Raw genomic sequence first — 18548 nt, forward strand, 5'->3', positions numbered from 1 at the left:
TTATCTGTGAATTGATTAGAAAAATGTTTTACACTCTGTCTAAAAATAATGAAGCACAGAATAAAGAACTTACACTGCAGCTCTTTCAACCATTGTTTTTATTAACTGCTGCAAGTGACCCATCAGAACATGGATTTCATCTCGCAGCCATAGTCGCATATCAGTTACCACCTATAAAAAAGTTAATTGTGTACAGTTATGAATAGCTTAGAGTGGAAAGGCAACAGGCCAAAATCTGTGTGATACCCCCATCCACTGACACACACAAAACCATCTGCCAAAAACAGTGAACAAACGTTGGTCTTTAGGGCATCTTTGGATTCCCTGCAAAAGCAATGGATGCCGATTCTTTGACAGCTCACTGACAAATGCATAAAACATGTGAGCAGCATGTGCATGCTATCATAGTAAAACAACATCCCGTTAAAGCATTAACTAAAACTTGCACTCATCAATTCATCTAAATGTGATCAAACCAGAAATATTTCTTGGGCTCCTCTTTCAACAACTGAGGTAATTAAAACTCAGTTGTACAGAACAAAGCGGTCTCTGGGTGTAACCCATGGTCTTCGCTGAGTTAAATGACCTCAGTATGGTGCCATAGTTCGCTTCAGCTTCCTTGGGCTGAGGGAGGAAAATAAAATCACCTGGGATTTAAGCGCTGATGTTATGCTAAACATCACTGGTTAGGACCGAGCTAGAATTGTTACGATCTACTCCAACCACCGCAATTTTAAGGTGTTCAAGCCTTGGAGGGCTTATTTACCAGAATGATACCAGGGATGACAGAGCAGTTAGTGTGGGGAGATTATGGAGAACTATCCCAGTTTCTCTAGAGTAGAGGTTGAGGAGAGATTTAATGGAGGCATTCAAAACCAAGAAGGGCTTAAATGGAGTAAATAAGGAGAAACTAGTTTTTAAGTTGGTAAGCAGAGATTACAGATTTAAAATATTGATAAAAGAACTAGGGAGGAGGAATGGGGGAAATGAGTTTTTAAAACAATAAACGCAAAAATTGGTATAATCCTTGTGTGATGTTATGATTCTAATATGTATCCAATTTACCTGATCATTCCTGCTTCGGCCAGTATGTAATTTTCCTGCAGCTTCTCCAATTAGTTCCTGAAATAAAAAGTAAGTTACACAAAAGGTTTTTTATAAGAAGTAGTTAATCATTTCTGCTAACTTTATATATACATTTAAATAATGGCACTGGAGATATGCCATGGCTCAGATTTTGTTCTAATACTGACTGTCAGGCTACCAGCACTTATTATTAAGAGGCAAGTCTGACATCAACTTCTGCATCTGCACAGGAGCAGTTAACCACAAGTTGCTGTCAGAGATGCCCTGCTCTTCCACGGAATGCATCATTGTAGTCTTTGCTAATCGACTCAGCATTAAAATGATGGCAACGACATGATCTTTTGATACCTATACACTAGTTCTACACTATAAATGGCTGAAAAAAAATTAAGGTTTTTGCATTCAGGAGTAAGTTAGTTTTATACAGCATGATGAATGATAGTCATTGCTGAATAACCTCTCTGGCCCAGAAAAAATAATTTTATAAGTATGGAATCTCGTTACTTCAGAAGACATTTGATGCTGAAGATATAGAAAAATATATATTCATACTCGCTGTCTCCTATCGCTCTCCCTTAATATAACCCATCTGGCTCATGAAGTTCTTTCAGGGAAGGAAATCTGCCATTGTTACCCAGTCTAGCCTACATGTGGCTCCAGACTCAAAGCACTTTGGTTGAATCCTAGATGCCTTCTGAAATTGCCCAGCAAGCCGGCAGTTCAACTGCAGTGATTCAAGACAGTGGTTCAATACTACCTTCTCAAGGACAATTGAGGAAGAGCAATAAATGTTTGCCTTGCCAGCGATGCTCACATTCTATGAAAGAATATGAAAAAACCCATCTGTATTTCCCAATTTTCATTTTGCTTTATGTGCATCACTTAAATAGTATTTTTACTGCTGTTTTATACTCCCTGGTTTGGACTTGGTGTCACTGTAAGGATCCTTCAATCTGATTAGCTGAAGAGATTCACGGTTGCTTTACCTGTCACAAATTCCCTGTAAGGGGTGGTGGGGGTGGGCACACTGAAATCAACACCACATTAGGGGATATATCCACTGAGAAGCCCCCAAAAACTCTGGACAACTGTCAGCAAGATGATCAGAGAGCACTGCTCCTTCGCCATTGACAGCAAACTTTGTACCTATATCATTACAAGTATACTAGAAGATCTCTCCTTGTGTTGTTCATGGTGAGTCAATGGAAATGTTGCCTTATAACAAGGGTGTAATCAATAAAACATGACAGGGGAGTACTAAGTTCATGACTTAGACTTTCTTTTTAGCATATCTATTTCCAATACATAAGAATCACACTCAAATGCATTAAAATCAATAGGCAACAGAGTAATGAGAACATACAAATTAGGAGCAGGAATAGCCAGTCTGGCCCCTCAATATGATCATGGTCAATCTTCTACCTTAAATTTACTTTCCCACACTATCACCGTATCCTTAATTCCTTTCATATTGTAAACCTATTGCCCTCTCTCCTGAAGATGCTCCATGACTGAATGTCCACAGCTCTTGGGGTAAAGGGTTCCAAAGTTTCACAATCTGCTGAGTGAAGAAATTTCTCCTCATCTCGGTCCTAAATGCCCAACCCTTTAATTTGAAACTGTGACCCCCTAGTTCTTGGCTCCCAAGCCAGGGAAAACATCATCCTAACATCAGCCCGTTCAAGTGTTTTATAAATTTTATACGTTTCAATGAGTAATGAATAATGGTAATGCTCACTAATTTTACTTCCTCCAAAGAGGGCAATGGGATTTCTTAAAAAGAATAAGTTTTCTTCTGCCCTTTGCCTGGGGAACTTAGCATTTTGCAGTTTTAGGAAGCGAGTAGAAGGACAGAGACTCAGTCAATCAGGTTTTTTGCCCCTTTTATGCTGCTCTGGAACTTGCAGGAGTTCCCCCAAGATGTGAAACAATGTCTGTCCCTATAGTATGCACAGACCCAGCATAGCAATTTAACTGAAGAGAGAGGGATTCCTAGCAAACCCGTTCTATTTTCCTTTTGGAATCTGCTCCCAATGTAGCCCATGCAGTGCAGAGATGGCTCATGAAAACCTGTTGCTACAGTAAGCCTCTGTATCCCCACTGACTAAAGTACCTGGCTGAAGCCTTGAAGGCACCCAATGAGTTTTTAATTCTCCCCCTGACCTCAAAGTTCACTTTAGCACCAAGGGTCATTGATCTTGTTCAGTCACCATAAGATCCCAATCTTGACAATCCAAGCCTGCTGCCGTTTTCCAAATTTCATCCAATTATTTAGGCTTACAGCTGAGCCAGAAAATGGGCCAGTGTCTGGAGTTTCCCTGGACCTTGCAAGAAGCCCAAGGAAGGACAAATATGGGCTATTGCTTGCTTACAGGTGCAGCACACTTTGGGTGCGACATTGGGAAACCATTGAGGAAAAGTTTTCCTATTGCAAAAAAACCTGTTATTCTTGTTGCATATGTCCTGCTGCAACTTCTCAGCCTGTTACACAATCATAGCTAAAAAAAAACAAATTTATCCAAATAATTGTGTGCACCACAAATGTGTGTACACGTGTCCTATTTGACACAGGCTTCTCCTTAAAGTCTTTCCCCTTCCCTCTTTTCCAGTTGCCAAATCAAGAGGGGAAAGAGACAAATGATTTTTGTAATATACATGTAAACACCACCAAAAATAACAACATGGGTGCAATGGAGAAGACTCATTTGAGGTGTCTAATACCTTTGTTCATCCTTCCAAAAACATCAGTGGAAGTACCTTGCACCTTCTTCTCAGTAAAACAATCTAAGCCATCCCTTGATCTCTAAAAATCAAATCACTCGGGTTTACTGTAACAAATGACTAAAATACACTATTGACTAAATGCTATTTTCTTTTTGTGAGCAACTTATACATTAAACTACAGAAAAGAATGTTCCCTTTTATATTTATCGCACTCTTCACGGAATTACACTCCTTAAAGTAAACAGTGCACCGTTTCTCTAAGCTTCTGATAGGTTCCCATAGTTCCTGTATCCGCAGTTTTTGGAGGGTTTGTTAAATCCACCACCAGCAGTAAAGCCTGTTCCAATGATCCTTCTTTCCCTTGGCCATGCCAGAACCAATCTCCCAGCATCTGCAGAAGGCTGCAAGATGCGTCTCTTCGACTAGAGAATGTCTCTCTCGTGCACCCGGTGTGGTAGCTCGCAAAGTCAAGCAGCTATTTCTCTCAGCTGAACACACAGAACTTCTGCTGCCTGTGATATTCATTGATTTGGAGAGAAGCCTGATCTCAGAAATGGTTTCCTCTGCCATTTTCTCCATGGCAACATGAAACATGTTAATTAGCATTTCTACCTAGATGCAAGGTTAACAATCCTTGATCCCAACTCTCTTTCATCTTAGAAGTAAACAGACAGCTTACAGCATAGCTGTTTACAACACGATAACAACAACACCTTTCTGGGGCTTTGGGAGACTCAAAGCCTAACTCATTGTAAACCCAGAGACTGCTGCCATTGTTGCCCAGTGGAAATACCTCAGTAAAACAATCTAAGCTTTTCTCTGATTTCTAACAATCAAACCACCCAGGCTTACTGTCAGGCAGGCTTCAGAACAGGTCACATGACCCCCTTCATTTATGCTAAAGACACAGTCCCAAAACATGATAATCTTATAAACCTCTAATTGTAAAAGTTGTACCCTCAATGATCGAGTGTTCGTTTATCACATTCCTGCATGCTGGAATCCCAAAACATCTCAACTTTGCTGCATTTCTTTCCATGATTAATATCTTCCTCAAAAATGGAATTCTTCAACCATGTTTTTGGTCTCCTCCCTTAACTCTCCTCCAACAGTTGTTCAGGATCTGCCCCATCACTACTTTGAATGTTTCTCTCTATTTTTCTGGTTCCTTCAGACAAAGTATTGTTGAACAACAGTGACAATAACTAATAAGAATAGTTACTTGGATTTAAAAAAATGATGATTTATAGCTAATTCTGGAACAATCTTGATTAATAACTACAATCTTCCATTTTGACATTAAGATTAGTTAATTATCCCCAAGACCACTTATAAAGGCACAGGAACCAAACCCATTTATAAAACAACAAACTAAATGAAACAATAAATTAAAACACATTCCAACTTTGCCAATCAATAAAAATAGCATGAAGTAAATTCAGCATTTCGAAACAATTCATGACAAGAGGCCACATTGGTGGCTTAAGCATTTAAAAAGATTAAAATGAGCAAGATAATCAGGATTGATCCCCTACCTAAAACACAGGGTCAGCCTGAGCAATGTTTGCCACCACCAGCTACTCTTAAAATAATTAATGATTGTTGTACTTGCTGATAGATAGGCTGACCTATGTAGCAACTAAAATGTCAACCATTGAGATTGTTCCTGATGCACCGACTCTAATGTTCCCTCTAGTGTTCTTGAATTCCTTGCTGTGCACAAGAGCTTTGAAAAATAAGACGAGTTAGCATCAAACCACACGTTCAGTTGATAAGATGGTTATTTCACAAAAATACTGTCACTAACATAATGATGTCAAATTGCGATGGATCTTGAACCAGATAGAACATCAACATCAATGAAAGTAATCAAGGTTATAAATTCAAACTTATTTCCAAACCTATATCTGGATGTTCCTGAGCTTACCCACTTACTGTTTTATTCTTTAAAAGGAACCTTAGCTTTGAGAAAGATATATTTAGTGGCCACGCTTACCTTCAGTCTTCGTTCATGGGCTGTATGAATGTCCTCATCTCCTTCTTTAATCTGGAAAGTTCCGTTTACCCATTCTTCATAAATCTAACAGTTTGAAACCAAAACCTGTTAGCACTGAATCTCACAGCTCCTGAAGTACCATTTGCACAAAAACAATCCCATTTCCTCCAGTAAAAATAAGGAGACCAGCTTTCAGTGTTTAGTTTTTCAAGGAAGATAAGTAATGCAATTCAAGTTCTGTAACATGTACACTCAACAGATTCACACAGCAGAGAAACTTGGATTGATATCCTTAGAACAGGAAGTTAAGGGAAGATTAAATGGTGGTATTCAAAACTATGAAGGGTTCTGACAGAGCAAATAAGAAACTCTAATTACTATATGTACCAGACAGGTTTCTACTCGAAACAGATAACTTTATTATAGAGCTTTTTTAGAAGCTACATGCCTGAACCAGGTCCACGACTAAAAAGCCCCCCCCCCACCCCACCGGATTACCCACGCTTAGGGCTCATTCATCAAGAACAATCAAGTGGTCCCTAATAGGCAGTAGGAAAAGCTATACCTTCAATCACTACAGAAACTGTTTCATCCTGAAGCAGAGTCAATAACCAGAGGACAGTTTTAAGATAATTAGCAAGACCAGGGCGGAGATAGGGAACATTTTCTTTTCAAATATGAATTGTTACGATTTGGAATGCCACAAGTGCAAGGATAGAGGAAGAAAGTTCAACAGTAACCTTCATAAAAGGATTAGATACCTACAGTTAGAAAATAATTAGACCTAAGGTGAAAGAGAAGGGACTGCGATTAATTGGATTGCTCTTTCAAAGAGCTAGCACAGTCATGATGGGCTGAATGCCACAGTGTGATTTATCATTGTATGATTTTATACCTATCCACATTAAAATGTCAGTATTAGCACCTAACCAATCTGTCAAAATTCATGGCACTTCGTAATTTCAACATGCACACTACACCAAGGTTAACTAAGAAAACATTCAAAACTGCAAAACAAGACTTAGAACAAAAGAATATTCACCAAATGAGAGTAAGATTAGAATTAAAATGAACATGGGTAATCGCATATGAACTAGGTACACTAAAGGATGAACAACAAAGTAAACATTGAACTCAATGCATAAAAGATAGGTGAGCATTTTGTTTTGAACTGATGACCCAAACTGATGGAATCCAAACAACAAGATTTTTCATCAGACTTAGTAACAGAATATGCCAACTGAATCAGACTGTATGGCTGAGACAGGAAAAGTGGAGGAAAAGCTTGAACCACTCGATCTGCTTAGTGCATACTATGTTCTTAAATGATCTGATTCCCTATGACATTGCTCAAGCACAAAGCCCTTGGATCTAGCCTGGTGATATTCTGCTCAAGACCATAACATGTTGCATTGTATCAGGGAGTGAGACAACTGTTGTAGTTTGGGGCTCATTTGAACGTGAATTGAACAAACATGAGCTTGGAGGGGTTATAGTTGGGATTTCCCACTTGTGTTCTCAGCATTTTTCTGTCCATTGAAATAGATATGGGGAATAATTATGAGCTGTCAAGAGCACAACCAGAAAGCCCTGACCTATAAATGCCATCTGAACTAAAAAATGGAATTCCATTTAACTCAATCCCTGGGTGGTTTTATTTTGCACAAACGCTTCAGTAACTGACTGATGAATAGACTAAAGTTGGATTAAGGATAGAAGACCTCATTACTTTGATAGTTAAGTGTTAAGCCAGTTCATTACAAAATTTCTTACCTTGTCCATTCCAGTTAGAATTTGATCCATTTCAGTTTTTGTTAAAAGTCCAGCTTTCTCTAAAGCCTTGGCATAGGCCTTGCTTCCTTTAATATCTGCAGCCCACATTCGCTTATCGTAATGTATGGAGGAATTAAACTTCTCCATAACTGGATCTATCTTTCCCACAAATCTTCCACCCCATAGCTTAGCACCCTATGGGATATGAAATCATTGGCATTTATTATAAAGTTCGACTTGCACAACATTCAATACTGACATGGTCTGAGCTCGGTACCACACCAAGAAACACACTCATCATCTCTGTCATTGTTGAAGCATGAATGATAATGTTTGATAATGTGACATGTTAAAAGTATAGTCTTGAATGATCCCAAAATGCCAATTCTAAAAATGAATCTCTAAACCTTCTGTAACCTTGTTTTACACTTTAGAAACACATGGGGCTTAATTTTTAGGCCCCGCCGAAGGTGGGCAGGTGTGCAATTTCGTGTCACTGACCAGCTGGTTTCATAGCTTCATCCTGGGCTATTTTCCTGAAGAGGGTTGGAGAGGGGCAGGGCTACCCACATGCAAACAGTAGGTAGCCAACTCAATCAATTAAAGGCCTATTGCCGGAGGTCGACAGGGATTTTCCAGTTTCCCAGCAGCTGCAGGGAACAGGGCAGCTATAAGACCATAAGACGTAGGAGCAGAAGTAGGCTATTCAGCCCATCGAGTCTGCTCTGCCATTCAATGAGCTACCTGGAAGTGGCGATCCTGCAGCAGATTGGGAAGGGTGGGTATGGGAGCAGGCAACACTCCAGGGATTCTTAGGCCCTCCCTGCCTGCTTTGTTTCATCTGCAGGCTGCCCTGTGGAAGGGTACAACCCACCTCTACAATGATAGCCAGGCTGCTGCTTCTGTTTTTTATTTTAACTTTAAAAGAGTTGGAGAGAGTCTACCTCCATCTTAGGACACCCTCACCCTCACTTACCTTCAAAGGCTTCCTCCCTGCTAGTGGGTCTCCAATTGGCCCTCTGGCTTTGAGAGCCCACCTACTATCGTTAGTTGGGCAGCTAGCCCACCCTCTGGCCATTAATTGGCCAACTCAGGGGAAAAGATTACAGATGAGTGACTGTTACCCACATACTTGGAGGTCAATCATCTCAGTTCCAGTACATCGCTGCAGGAGTTCCTCAGGGTATTGTCCTAGGCCCAGCCTAGATTGGGAGGGGGATGGGAACCTGAGCGGGGAGACACAAGAGAGGGAGACAAATATAGGAATGAAAGACAGAAAAGTAGAAAGCAAATGTGGAAGGCAGGGGGAACAAGGGTTAGCAGCAAATAGGAACAAAGTACAAAAAAAAAGTGTAAAAATGTTTAAAAAAAACAAGTCTAAAAACACTGTATCTGAATGCCCGGAGCATTCGCAATAAGATAGATGAATTAACAACGCAAATAGATGTAAACGGATATGATATGATTGCGATTATGGAGACATGGCTCCAGGGTGACCAAGGCTGGGAACTGAATATCCAAGGGTACTCGATATTTAGGGTGGACAGGCACAAAGGAAAAAGGAGGTGGCGTGGCATTGGTTAGTTAAGGATGAAATCAGTGCAACAGTGAGAGAAGATATTGGCTCAGAAAATCTAGATGTAGAATCAGCCTGGTTGGAGCTAAGAAGCAACAAGGGACATTAGTGGGAATTGTCTATTGGCCTCCAAACAATAGTGATAAGGTAGGGGATGGCATTAAACAGGAAATTAGACATGCATGTAACAAGGGTGCTACAGTAATCATGAGTGACTTTAATCTACATATAGATTGAGCAAACCAAATTAGCAATAATACTGCAGCAGATGAATCCCTGGAGTGTGTACGAGATGGTTTTTTAGACCAGCATGTCAAGTAACCGACTAGGGTACAGGCTACGCTAGATTTGGTATTGTGCAATGAGAAGGGGTTAATTAATAATCTTGTTGTGAGGAGTTCTTTAGGGAACAGTGACCATAACATGATAGAATTCTTTGTTAGGATGAAAAGTGAAGTAGTTTGATCTGAAACTAGGGTTCTAAATCTAAACAAAGGAAACTACAAAGGTATGAGGCATGAGTTGGCTAAGACAGATTCGGGAACTTCAACAAAAGGCATGACGGTGGATAGGCAATGACTAATATTTAAGGAACTAATGCATGCATTGCAACAGTTATACGTTCCTTTCTGCCACAAAAACACAACAGGAAAAGCTGCCCAATCATGGCTAACAAAAGAAATTAATGACAGTATTAGATCTGAAGAGGAGTCATATAAAGTAGCAAGCCTGAGGACCGAGAGTTTAGAATTCAGCAAAAGAGGGCCAAGAAATTGATTAAGAGGGGAAAAGTAGAGTATGAGAGTAAACTTACAAGGAACATAAAAGTGGACTGTAAAAGCTTCTGTAAGTATGTGAAAAGAAAAAGATTAGTGAAGACAAATGTAGGTCCCTTACAGTCCGAAACAGAAGAATTTATAATAGAGAACAAGGAAATGGCAGAGCAATTAAACAACTACTTTAGTTCTTCATGGAGGAAGACACACATGACTTCCCAGAAAAGCTAGGGAACCAAGAGTCCAGTGAGAAGGAGGAATTGAAGGAAATCAGTATTACTTAAACAATAGTGCTGGAGAAATTAATGCAACTAAAAACCGATAAACCCCCGGGGCCTGATAATCTACATCCCAAAGCACTAAAGCAGGTGGCCATGGAAATAGTGGATGTGTTGGTTGTCATCTTCCAAAATTCTGTGGATTCTGGGATAGTACCGGCAGATTGGAGAGTGACAAATGTAACCCCACTATTTAAGAAAGGAGGAAAGTAGAAAACAGCGAATTACAGGTCGGTTAGCCTAACATCAGTAAGTAGGGAAAATGCTCGAATCTACTATAAAGGATGTGATAACAGGACACTTAAAAAATATCAACAGGATTAGACAAAGGCAACTTGGATTTATGAAAGGGAAATCATATTTGACAAAACTACTGAAGTTTTTTGAGGACGTAACTAGCAGAATAGATAAGGGAGAACCAGTGGATGTGGTGTATTTGGATTTTCAGAAAGCTTTTGATAAAGTCCCACATAAAAGGTTAGTGTGCAAAAATAAAGCACATGAGATTGGGGTCAACATATTGGCATGGATTGAGAATTGGTTAGCAGACAGGAAACAGAGTGGGGATTAAACGGGTATTTTTCAGAGTGGCAGGAGGTGACTAGCGAGGTACTACAGGGATCAGAGCTTGGGCCTCAGCCATTCACAATATATATCAATGATTTGGATGAGGGAACCAAAAGTAATATTTCCAAGTTTGTTGACGACATGCAACTAGGTGGGAATGTGAGCAGTGAGGAGGGTGTTAAGAGGCTTCAGGGCAATTTAGACAGGTTGAGTGAGTAGGCAAATACATGGCAGTTGCAGTATAACATGGATAAGTGTGAAGTTAACCACTTCGGTATGAAAACAGAATGGCAGAGTGTTATTTAATTGGTGATAGATTGAGAAATGTAGATGTACAAAGGGACCTGGGTGTCCTTGTACAACAATCATTGAAAGCAAGCATGCAGGTGCAGCAAGCAGCCAAGAAGGCAAATGGTATGTTGGCCTACATAGCAAGAGGACTTGAGTACAGGAGCAAGGATGTCCTACTGCAACTGTACAGGGCCTCAGTGAGACCACACCTGGAGTATTGTGCACAATTTTGGTCCTCTTACCCAAGAAAGGACATACTTGCCATAGAGGGAATGCAGCAAAGGTTTACCAGACTGATTCCTGAGATGGCAGGATTGTCGTATGAGGAGAGATTGGGCCAACTAGGCCTGTATTCACTGGAGTTTAGAAGAATGAGAGGGGATCTCATTGAAACATAAAATTCTGACAGGATGGACAGACTGGATGCAGGGATGATGTTTCCTCTGGCTGGGGGATCTAGAACAAGGGGGTCACATTCTCAGGATACAGGGTATAACATTTAGGACTGAGATGAGGAGAAACTTCTTCACTCAGAGGGTGATGAACCTGAGGAATTCTCCACAGAGGGCTGTGGAGGCCAAGCGATTGAATATATTTAAGTAAGCAATAGATAGATTTCTGGACTGTAAAGACGTCAAGGGGTGTGGAACGAGAGCGGGAGTATGGCGTTGAGATAGAAGATCAGTCATAATCATATTGAATGGCAGAAGAGGCTCAAAGGGCCGAATGATCTACTGCTGCTCTTATTTTCTCTGTTTCTATGTTTCTAACCATCTTCAGCTGCTTCATCAATGACCTTCCCTCCATCATAAGGTCAGAAGTGGGGATGTTCGCTGATGATTGTACAATGTTCAGCACCATTCGTGACTCCTCAGAAATAGAAGCAGCCCAAGTCCAAATGCAGCAAACAGCTTCTTTTGTTAACATTTTGCATTGTGTAAATATAACATAAAATATTTCCCCTTTAAAATGTACATTATACAAAGAACTATAGAGTTGAGATGCAATTAAGTCTAGCAAAATTGTACTGGTATAACATGCACAGTAATGCTATCAGCTCATGATCAATAAATATTTGAAGTTATTTTGTAACAATTTGAACTGATTCCATAACTAAGCAATGGCTGCACATTCCTTGTTAGATTTGCAGGTTGCTCCAGGGCAGCAACACATGTTAATTTTTACATAACAAGGTCAATTGCAACACACAGGAATATACTACATTAGCCAACAGATCTTCCTTTAACTGTTTCATTTTATGACAAAATCACATCCTTGAATCGACGGGGAAAGGACAGGAAATAAGCTCCAAACACAGGATTCAGCACGATAATGACATCTGCATTCATTTAGAAGATTTTTTCACCCCAGGTTAGAAAACACGAGGACAAAACTGTTGGGGAGATGGTGATGATGTGGTAATATCACTGGGCCAGTTATCCAGAGGCCCAGGCTAATGCTCTAGGGACATGGGTTCAAATCCCATCAGGGTAGCTGGTGGAATTTAAATACAATTAATACAATCTGGAATATATAAAGTCTCAGTAATTGTGACAACATACTATCATCGATTGTCATGAAAACACATTTGATTCATTAATGCCCTTTAGGGAATTAAATCTGCCACCTTCACCGGTCTAGCCTACATGTGACTCCAGACCCACAGCATTGTGTGTGACTCTTACTCGCCCTCTGTCTCTCAGGACAAAGGGATTTAGGGATGGGTAACAAATGCTGGCCTTACCAGCGACACCACATCCCATGAGAATAAAAAAAGATGCAGGGGAGGTTAAGAATCAATATGCCCCTGGCGTAAAAGGCAACACCAACTGGCATAACCCCATCATGCCAAGATTGATGGGAGAGCCGAAGGGAAGAGTTAAGAATAAGGGAATAGATGCCATGAGTAAAACTGACAGAACAGAAATTTGAGCATCTGTCTTCTCTTTTAACAGGCAGATTTTTTTATCCTGTATCTTTATCTAGTCCTGTAGCACTTCAGTGCAAGAAACGGATTGTGTCCTGAAAGTAGGGTCTCGAACCAGAACGTGTTCTGCATGTGTGCTACAATTGGTGCGATTATGGTTAATAATGGAATGTAGTGCAGATAGATGCCGAGTAAAAAAAAATGCGGATCTTGCTCAATTGGGAAACAAACCTTCGCCGTCCACGCTTGTAGGTGAGAACGGCTTCTTCTGCCCTTACCTTCCTGAGTCACATCTCCAAAGAGCAAATCTGGGCAGACCAGCAAAAGAGAGTAAAAGAGCAAAGGGGAAGCTTTCAACAGGAGGAAGTACTGCACAACCTCCCCATAACTCATAAAACCAGAGTTAAGTCTTGAATTAGTAAAAAAAAATAGACAATGAGGGAAACATTACCTCTGAATCAGCCATCTCTAACACTGAACTTCAAGGACTTAGGACAGAAGGAGTTCTGAAACACACAGGTAGGTCGAAGCCTGTGGAGAACAGTCTGGAGCTTCGTCCTCGATCGTCTGCAGGGGGTAAAAAACCGTATCAGTAAAACAACCCGAAAACGTTCAGTATCAGCTCAGGTCACCGATCTTTGGACAGGTGAACTCACTCTTTAAAACGCGCAGCTACTCCTGACAGTACCCGGGCTAACAGCTGCTCTCTGTGTGGGTTCAATTCCGAACAGTTTCAGCCTCGAAACTCCCAGTTCCAGGAACCGGAAAACAAATCACTAACTGGGGTTGCTGGGACTCGTAGTCATCCAAACCTGTTCCAATGACTACAAACAGCTCACATTCGCTATTCCCTGAAGCAAAAGCTCTCTCTGCAGATACACTCCGTGTGTGATACTGTAACCTATGCTTATTGAGCTCTGCATTAGAAACTTTATTCACAGTAGTTTACTTTTATACACATTTCACTAAGTGTAACAGGAACATAATATAGGCTTCAAGAGGACATAAGACACTGGCTGGTGGAATAGGTAGGCACGTAGCAGCTGAAATTCAATGCAGAGAAGTGTGAAGTGAAACATTTTTAAAAGAAGAACGAAGAGAGGCAATGTAAACTAAAGGATATAGGGGTTCAAGAACCAAGGACCTTTATGTCTGTGGCACACCTTGTTTAAGGTAATTGAGAAAGTGATTAATAGAGCTTAGAAATAGGGGTCTAGGTCCAGATCAGCAGAGACTGCACGCATGACCCAAATGCACATCAGGACCTCTCGGAAGTCCCAGTGCGCCGACATCTGTGCCAGTTGCCCAGAAAGTTTAAGCTTCTGATGGACAATTCCCCTGCTCCCTCGGACCCTCTGAACTAGAGTCCGAGATTTTGGACAGTTCTGTGCGGCTTACCGAAACATTACCCAGGAAATGTTAGACAGAAAAATCCTCGTCTAACTCCTGAGGAACTACAGAATTGACCCCTCAATCACACACTGACACTCCAACTACCCCCCTGACCCTTGACTATGTCCCTAACCCCCAACTAATCCATTAACCCTTTGACTAACCCCTGACCCAACCCGACCAACTCCGATCAGACCTGGCTACCCCCACCACTGGACCACCCCTCCCAACCCAACCTGGCTATCCCTATCCACCCTTGGTACCGTACCCACCTGTGACCCTACTCAAATACTGCCTTTCCACCTGTCACCACCAACTACAACCTCACCACCTGCCACCTATTCATCTACCACCTACCCCACCTGCCACCCTACACACCTAGCACCTCACCAACCTGCAACCCTTACCACCTAGCACCTCACCAACCTGCCACCCTACCCATCTACCACCTACCCCACCTGCCACCCTACCCATTCTGTGTTGGTTGTGACTGTCTGAGGAATAATTGCTGAGACAATAAATGGTTTATTAGATAAACAGAGCTATATATAGACTAGGTGTTACTCAGTTTAAGCTAAAAACATTCTCCCTCTTGACTCTTGGTCATGTCTCTCTTACATCATCATTTGGGTGGTACTGTTTCCACAGTCCCACATATAAACCCTTTCAACTCTAATACTATATCTCCCCCCAAGTCTTTGTCCATATATATTTTTGCATTTATATTTACATATCAACCCATCATCCTCACCAAATCTCTGACTCCATAGATTCAATCTGTCAGGAGACTTCACAACTCTCCCTAATTGTGTTCTTGTCAGACTTGGAAGATCAGTAGTGTCTCTCTGAACTCCTTTTTCTTGACTTGGTTGGTCATTGGTGAGAATTGCAGTATCGGGTACATTGTCAGTTTGTGACTCAACATCTGGTTCTTCCAAATGTATGATTGATGGTTGTCTTTGAAGAATGAAGATAATATTTCTCCTGTTCCTTCTCATAGCACCTTCTGAAGTATGTACTAAATAGGATCTCTATTGATTGTCATCCCTCTGGACAATTACTCCTTCTCTGCCTTGGTCTCATACCTGGATCTGGACTTTATTTTTTTCTTTCTCTCTTTGCTGTTATACTTTCATTGATCACTTGTCCCTCTCCGTTGATTGGATTTTGTGGGTTATGTCTCTCTTTGCATTTTGCATGTTCCATATCATGTCTGTTGAGTTTACCCTGGTTCCTTTTGACGGTTTTGTTTGTCTTTCTTTAATTCTTGAGTGACGATGCCTTGTAGCCTCTCGTTTGTGAACTCTTGGATAATCCTGGACTGCTATCTCTGGAAATAATTAGTTAGGCAGGATAAGAAGCTCTGAGCAAGCCATTTGAGCAATCTCTTACTTTCTGTTTAAATGCAGCAGGTCTGGTGTAGCAACAAGGTCAGTGTCCTCCCTTGTGGAAGAGGCGGACATTGCATGATTTGGTTCTTGTTTAGTTCTGGACTTGTTTGACTGCTAGCATCCTTGACTACCACTTTTAGTGGATGGAGAGGTGCAGATGTACTTTCTAGAAAGTCACCACTGTTGGATGAATGTGGTATTGTAACAGCGTATTCTGTCACTTGAATTTCACTTCCATCTTCTGCGCAGAACTACAAAATGATGAAGGATCATTGTCCTATTGAGAGGAAATTCATGCACCCCCCACCCCACTCCTGGACATCTTCCTGGAAAAGGGCTGGATTATAAATCTCTGTGATGAGTGTCAAAAAATCAGTGCAGAAGTCCCAATCCAGATCTTCAGTGCATTTGGATAGTTTCAGGTGCTCAGTTTTGATGTCGTCCTTGAATGTCTGTTGATTGATGTCCTCCACTGTCTTGATGAGGCTGACGTCTACACATGCGTTTTGACTTAAAAGGGAGAATTCATGGTTCCGTGGAACATATAATGTTTCCAGTATCTGTTTCCCTTGTTCTGGACTGTTGCCTGCAATATTCCCTTGACTTGTAGTTTGATCCCTCCTGGACCATATAAATGGTTTTCAGTTGGCTTCAGGCATTGTGTTATTGACCATGGTTCTTTGTCTGATAAAGGCATAACACTTGCTTTAGTATCTAGTTTAAAGTTGATGGTCTGTCTATTGACACTAATATCTGTCTTCCAGAATGTGTACTGGCTTCTTTGATCTCACCCAGGAAACATTCTTGTTCCTCTTCTTGTTGAAATTCATCAATTTTGTTAATGTGTGAAATCTCTCTCTTTATAACCTGTAAAGTTAGGGGCTTTAGTTGGCACAGCTTACAAAAGTGTCCAACCCTTTTGCAGTGAAAGCATTCTGCTGTGCTTGCAGGACACTGTTTGTGCCTGTGGGGTTTTTTGGTGCCATAGTGCTGGCATGGTTTAATGGTGCCTTGTATTTTTCCACCAAATGGCATCTCCTTCCTTGGAATTTCTTTGACATTCCTATGCTTAATAAACTGTCTGGTCACTGGAGGTTTCCTGAGCCAAGGCTTTTCTTCACCTCTCAATATAGCCCTGCTCTGTTTACGGACATCTGTTTGTCTCACCAGCTGTATTGCTTTCTCTAAGGTTAAGTCTTCCCTGGTTTGCAATAGGTCTGATAGGGTGTCACTGATAACTATGGTCTTGTATTGATTCTGTTTTTAGGTCTCCATATTCGCAACCTTCAGCCAGTCTGTAAAGGCCAATTGACAAAAGCATCTACTGGTTTACCCTGGTTTCTGGACTCTTTGTTTGAATTTGGCCCTTTCTAGAATCTTGTTGCTCCTTTTAAGACTTCTTCAAATTTGACTGAGGTCACATTAATGCCTTGTCTTGCAATAACATAATCCGCTATTATTCCAATAGAGTACAGTAATGTATTGATTTGCTCAGCTTCAGACATATTGTCCAATTCTGAGGCAATTCTGAACCTTAAGAAACTTTTCCTCCAATATGCCCAATTCTGAGTTTGATTTGGTCTTTCCGTAAATCCAAATCTCCCCGGTAATATAAGTTTGGAATCCATGGCTGCTCTATCTATGGCTCTAGGTGGTTTATCTTAAATTTTTAAACTTCTCTTGCAGTAATGTAGTTTTCCCACGCTGATCAATGATTGCTGCTTTTAGATATTTGCCTCTTAAGCTCTGCAAAGCCTTTAAAACCCTTTGCTTGAAGTTACTACTGTGCTTTATTCACTCCTTCCTTCCCTCCCACCATCCCCCTTCCCCCCGAGACCATTGAATATTTGCAGGCATGTTTTTTTCTCTGTTCGTTTGCTGCCTTGCATTCACCATGTGTAATGTATCGAAACCAATGCTTATTAAGAATGGAATTTTCCCAGTGCTGCCTGCTTACTGCACCTTTAAATTGAAGTTTTTAAGGGTTGCTTTAAATTTCCTTGATTGTCGATAGGTTCCCCGACTCTATTGCCAGATCGGGATTACTTCATGGACCAGCACGTGCTGTGGTACAGCCCTTAATGGGTTGAGCAGTTGATTTCCTGACTCTTCCTGCTTCTACTTCTTCTTGTGAAGCAGCTTTGGAGTTTTTCAGCTGTCTTACTGAGTTCTGCAATTCTGGCACCACTTTTCTAGGTCAGACTTGGAAACTTCTTTAAAGCTGATTTTTTGGGATTTCATGGTGCTTCACAGCTGCCACCATGTTATATGTTGGTTGTGACTGAGGAATGAATTCTGAGATATTGGCAAATCTGAACAATGACTGTTTTGTTGGATAAACAGAATTATATACAAATATACATGACTAGGTGTTACTCAGTCTAAGCTAGAAGCATTCTCTCTCTCAACTCTTGGTCATGTGTCTCTGACATCATCATGTGGGTGGTACTGTTCCTCCAGTCCCAAACATTAACCTTTTCAATCCTAAAGCAGTACTACTCATCTGCCACCCCGCCCACTTGCCACTGTACCCACCTACCACCCGACCGACTAGCCACCTCTCCAACCTGCCAGCCTACCCACCCACCACTCTACCCACTTACCTCACCTACCCTACCCACCTTACCACCTTAGCCACCTGCCATTGTACCCAGCTGTCATTCTACCCACTTATTTCACCACCCCACCCACCCTACCCATTCACTCATTCATCCACTCACCTATTCACCCATTCACTAACATTTACACTGGACATTTAAACTTACCACATG

At 41.1% G+C, this 18548-nt stretch overlaps 1 protein-coding gene across 2 annotated transcripts in view; it reads right to left on the reverse strand.

Annotated features, from left to right (window-relative positions):
* The window catches only part of asl (argininosuccinate lyase), a 31900-nt gene extending 18159 nt beyond the window's left edge, over nt 1-13741 (reverse strand). The window contains exons 1-6 of one of the 2 annotated variants that reach the window (XM_078548615.1): nt 13683-13741; nt 13446-13561; nt 7580-7774; nt 5807-5890; nt 1066-1122; nt 74-171 (exon numbers count right to left, since the gene is read on the reverse strand). In XM_078548615.1, coding sequence (XP_078404741.1) covers nt 74-171; nt 1066-1122; nt 5807-5890; nt 7580-7774; nt 13446-13460 — 449 coding nt within the window. In that variant the 5' untranslated portion in view covers nt 13461-13561; nt 13683-13741. Of the gene's footprint in view, nt 1-73; nt 172-1065; nt 1123-5806; nt 5891-7579; nt 7775-13445; nt 13593-13682 lie in introns of those variants that run through there. The other variant, XM_078548614.1, reaches the window with a different exon arrangement.
* Between the last annotated feature and the right edge of the window lie 4807 nt (nt 13742-18548).

Source organism: Cetorhinus maximus, chromosome 9 (assembly GCF_964194155.1).
Source record: "Cetorhinus maximus chromosome 9, sCetMax3.hap1.1, whole genome shotgun sequence".
NCBI classification, from domain to species: domain Eukaryota; kingdom Metazoa; phylum Chordata; class Chondrichthyes; order Lamniformes; family Cetorhinidae; genus Cetorhinus; species Cetorhinus maximus.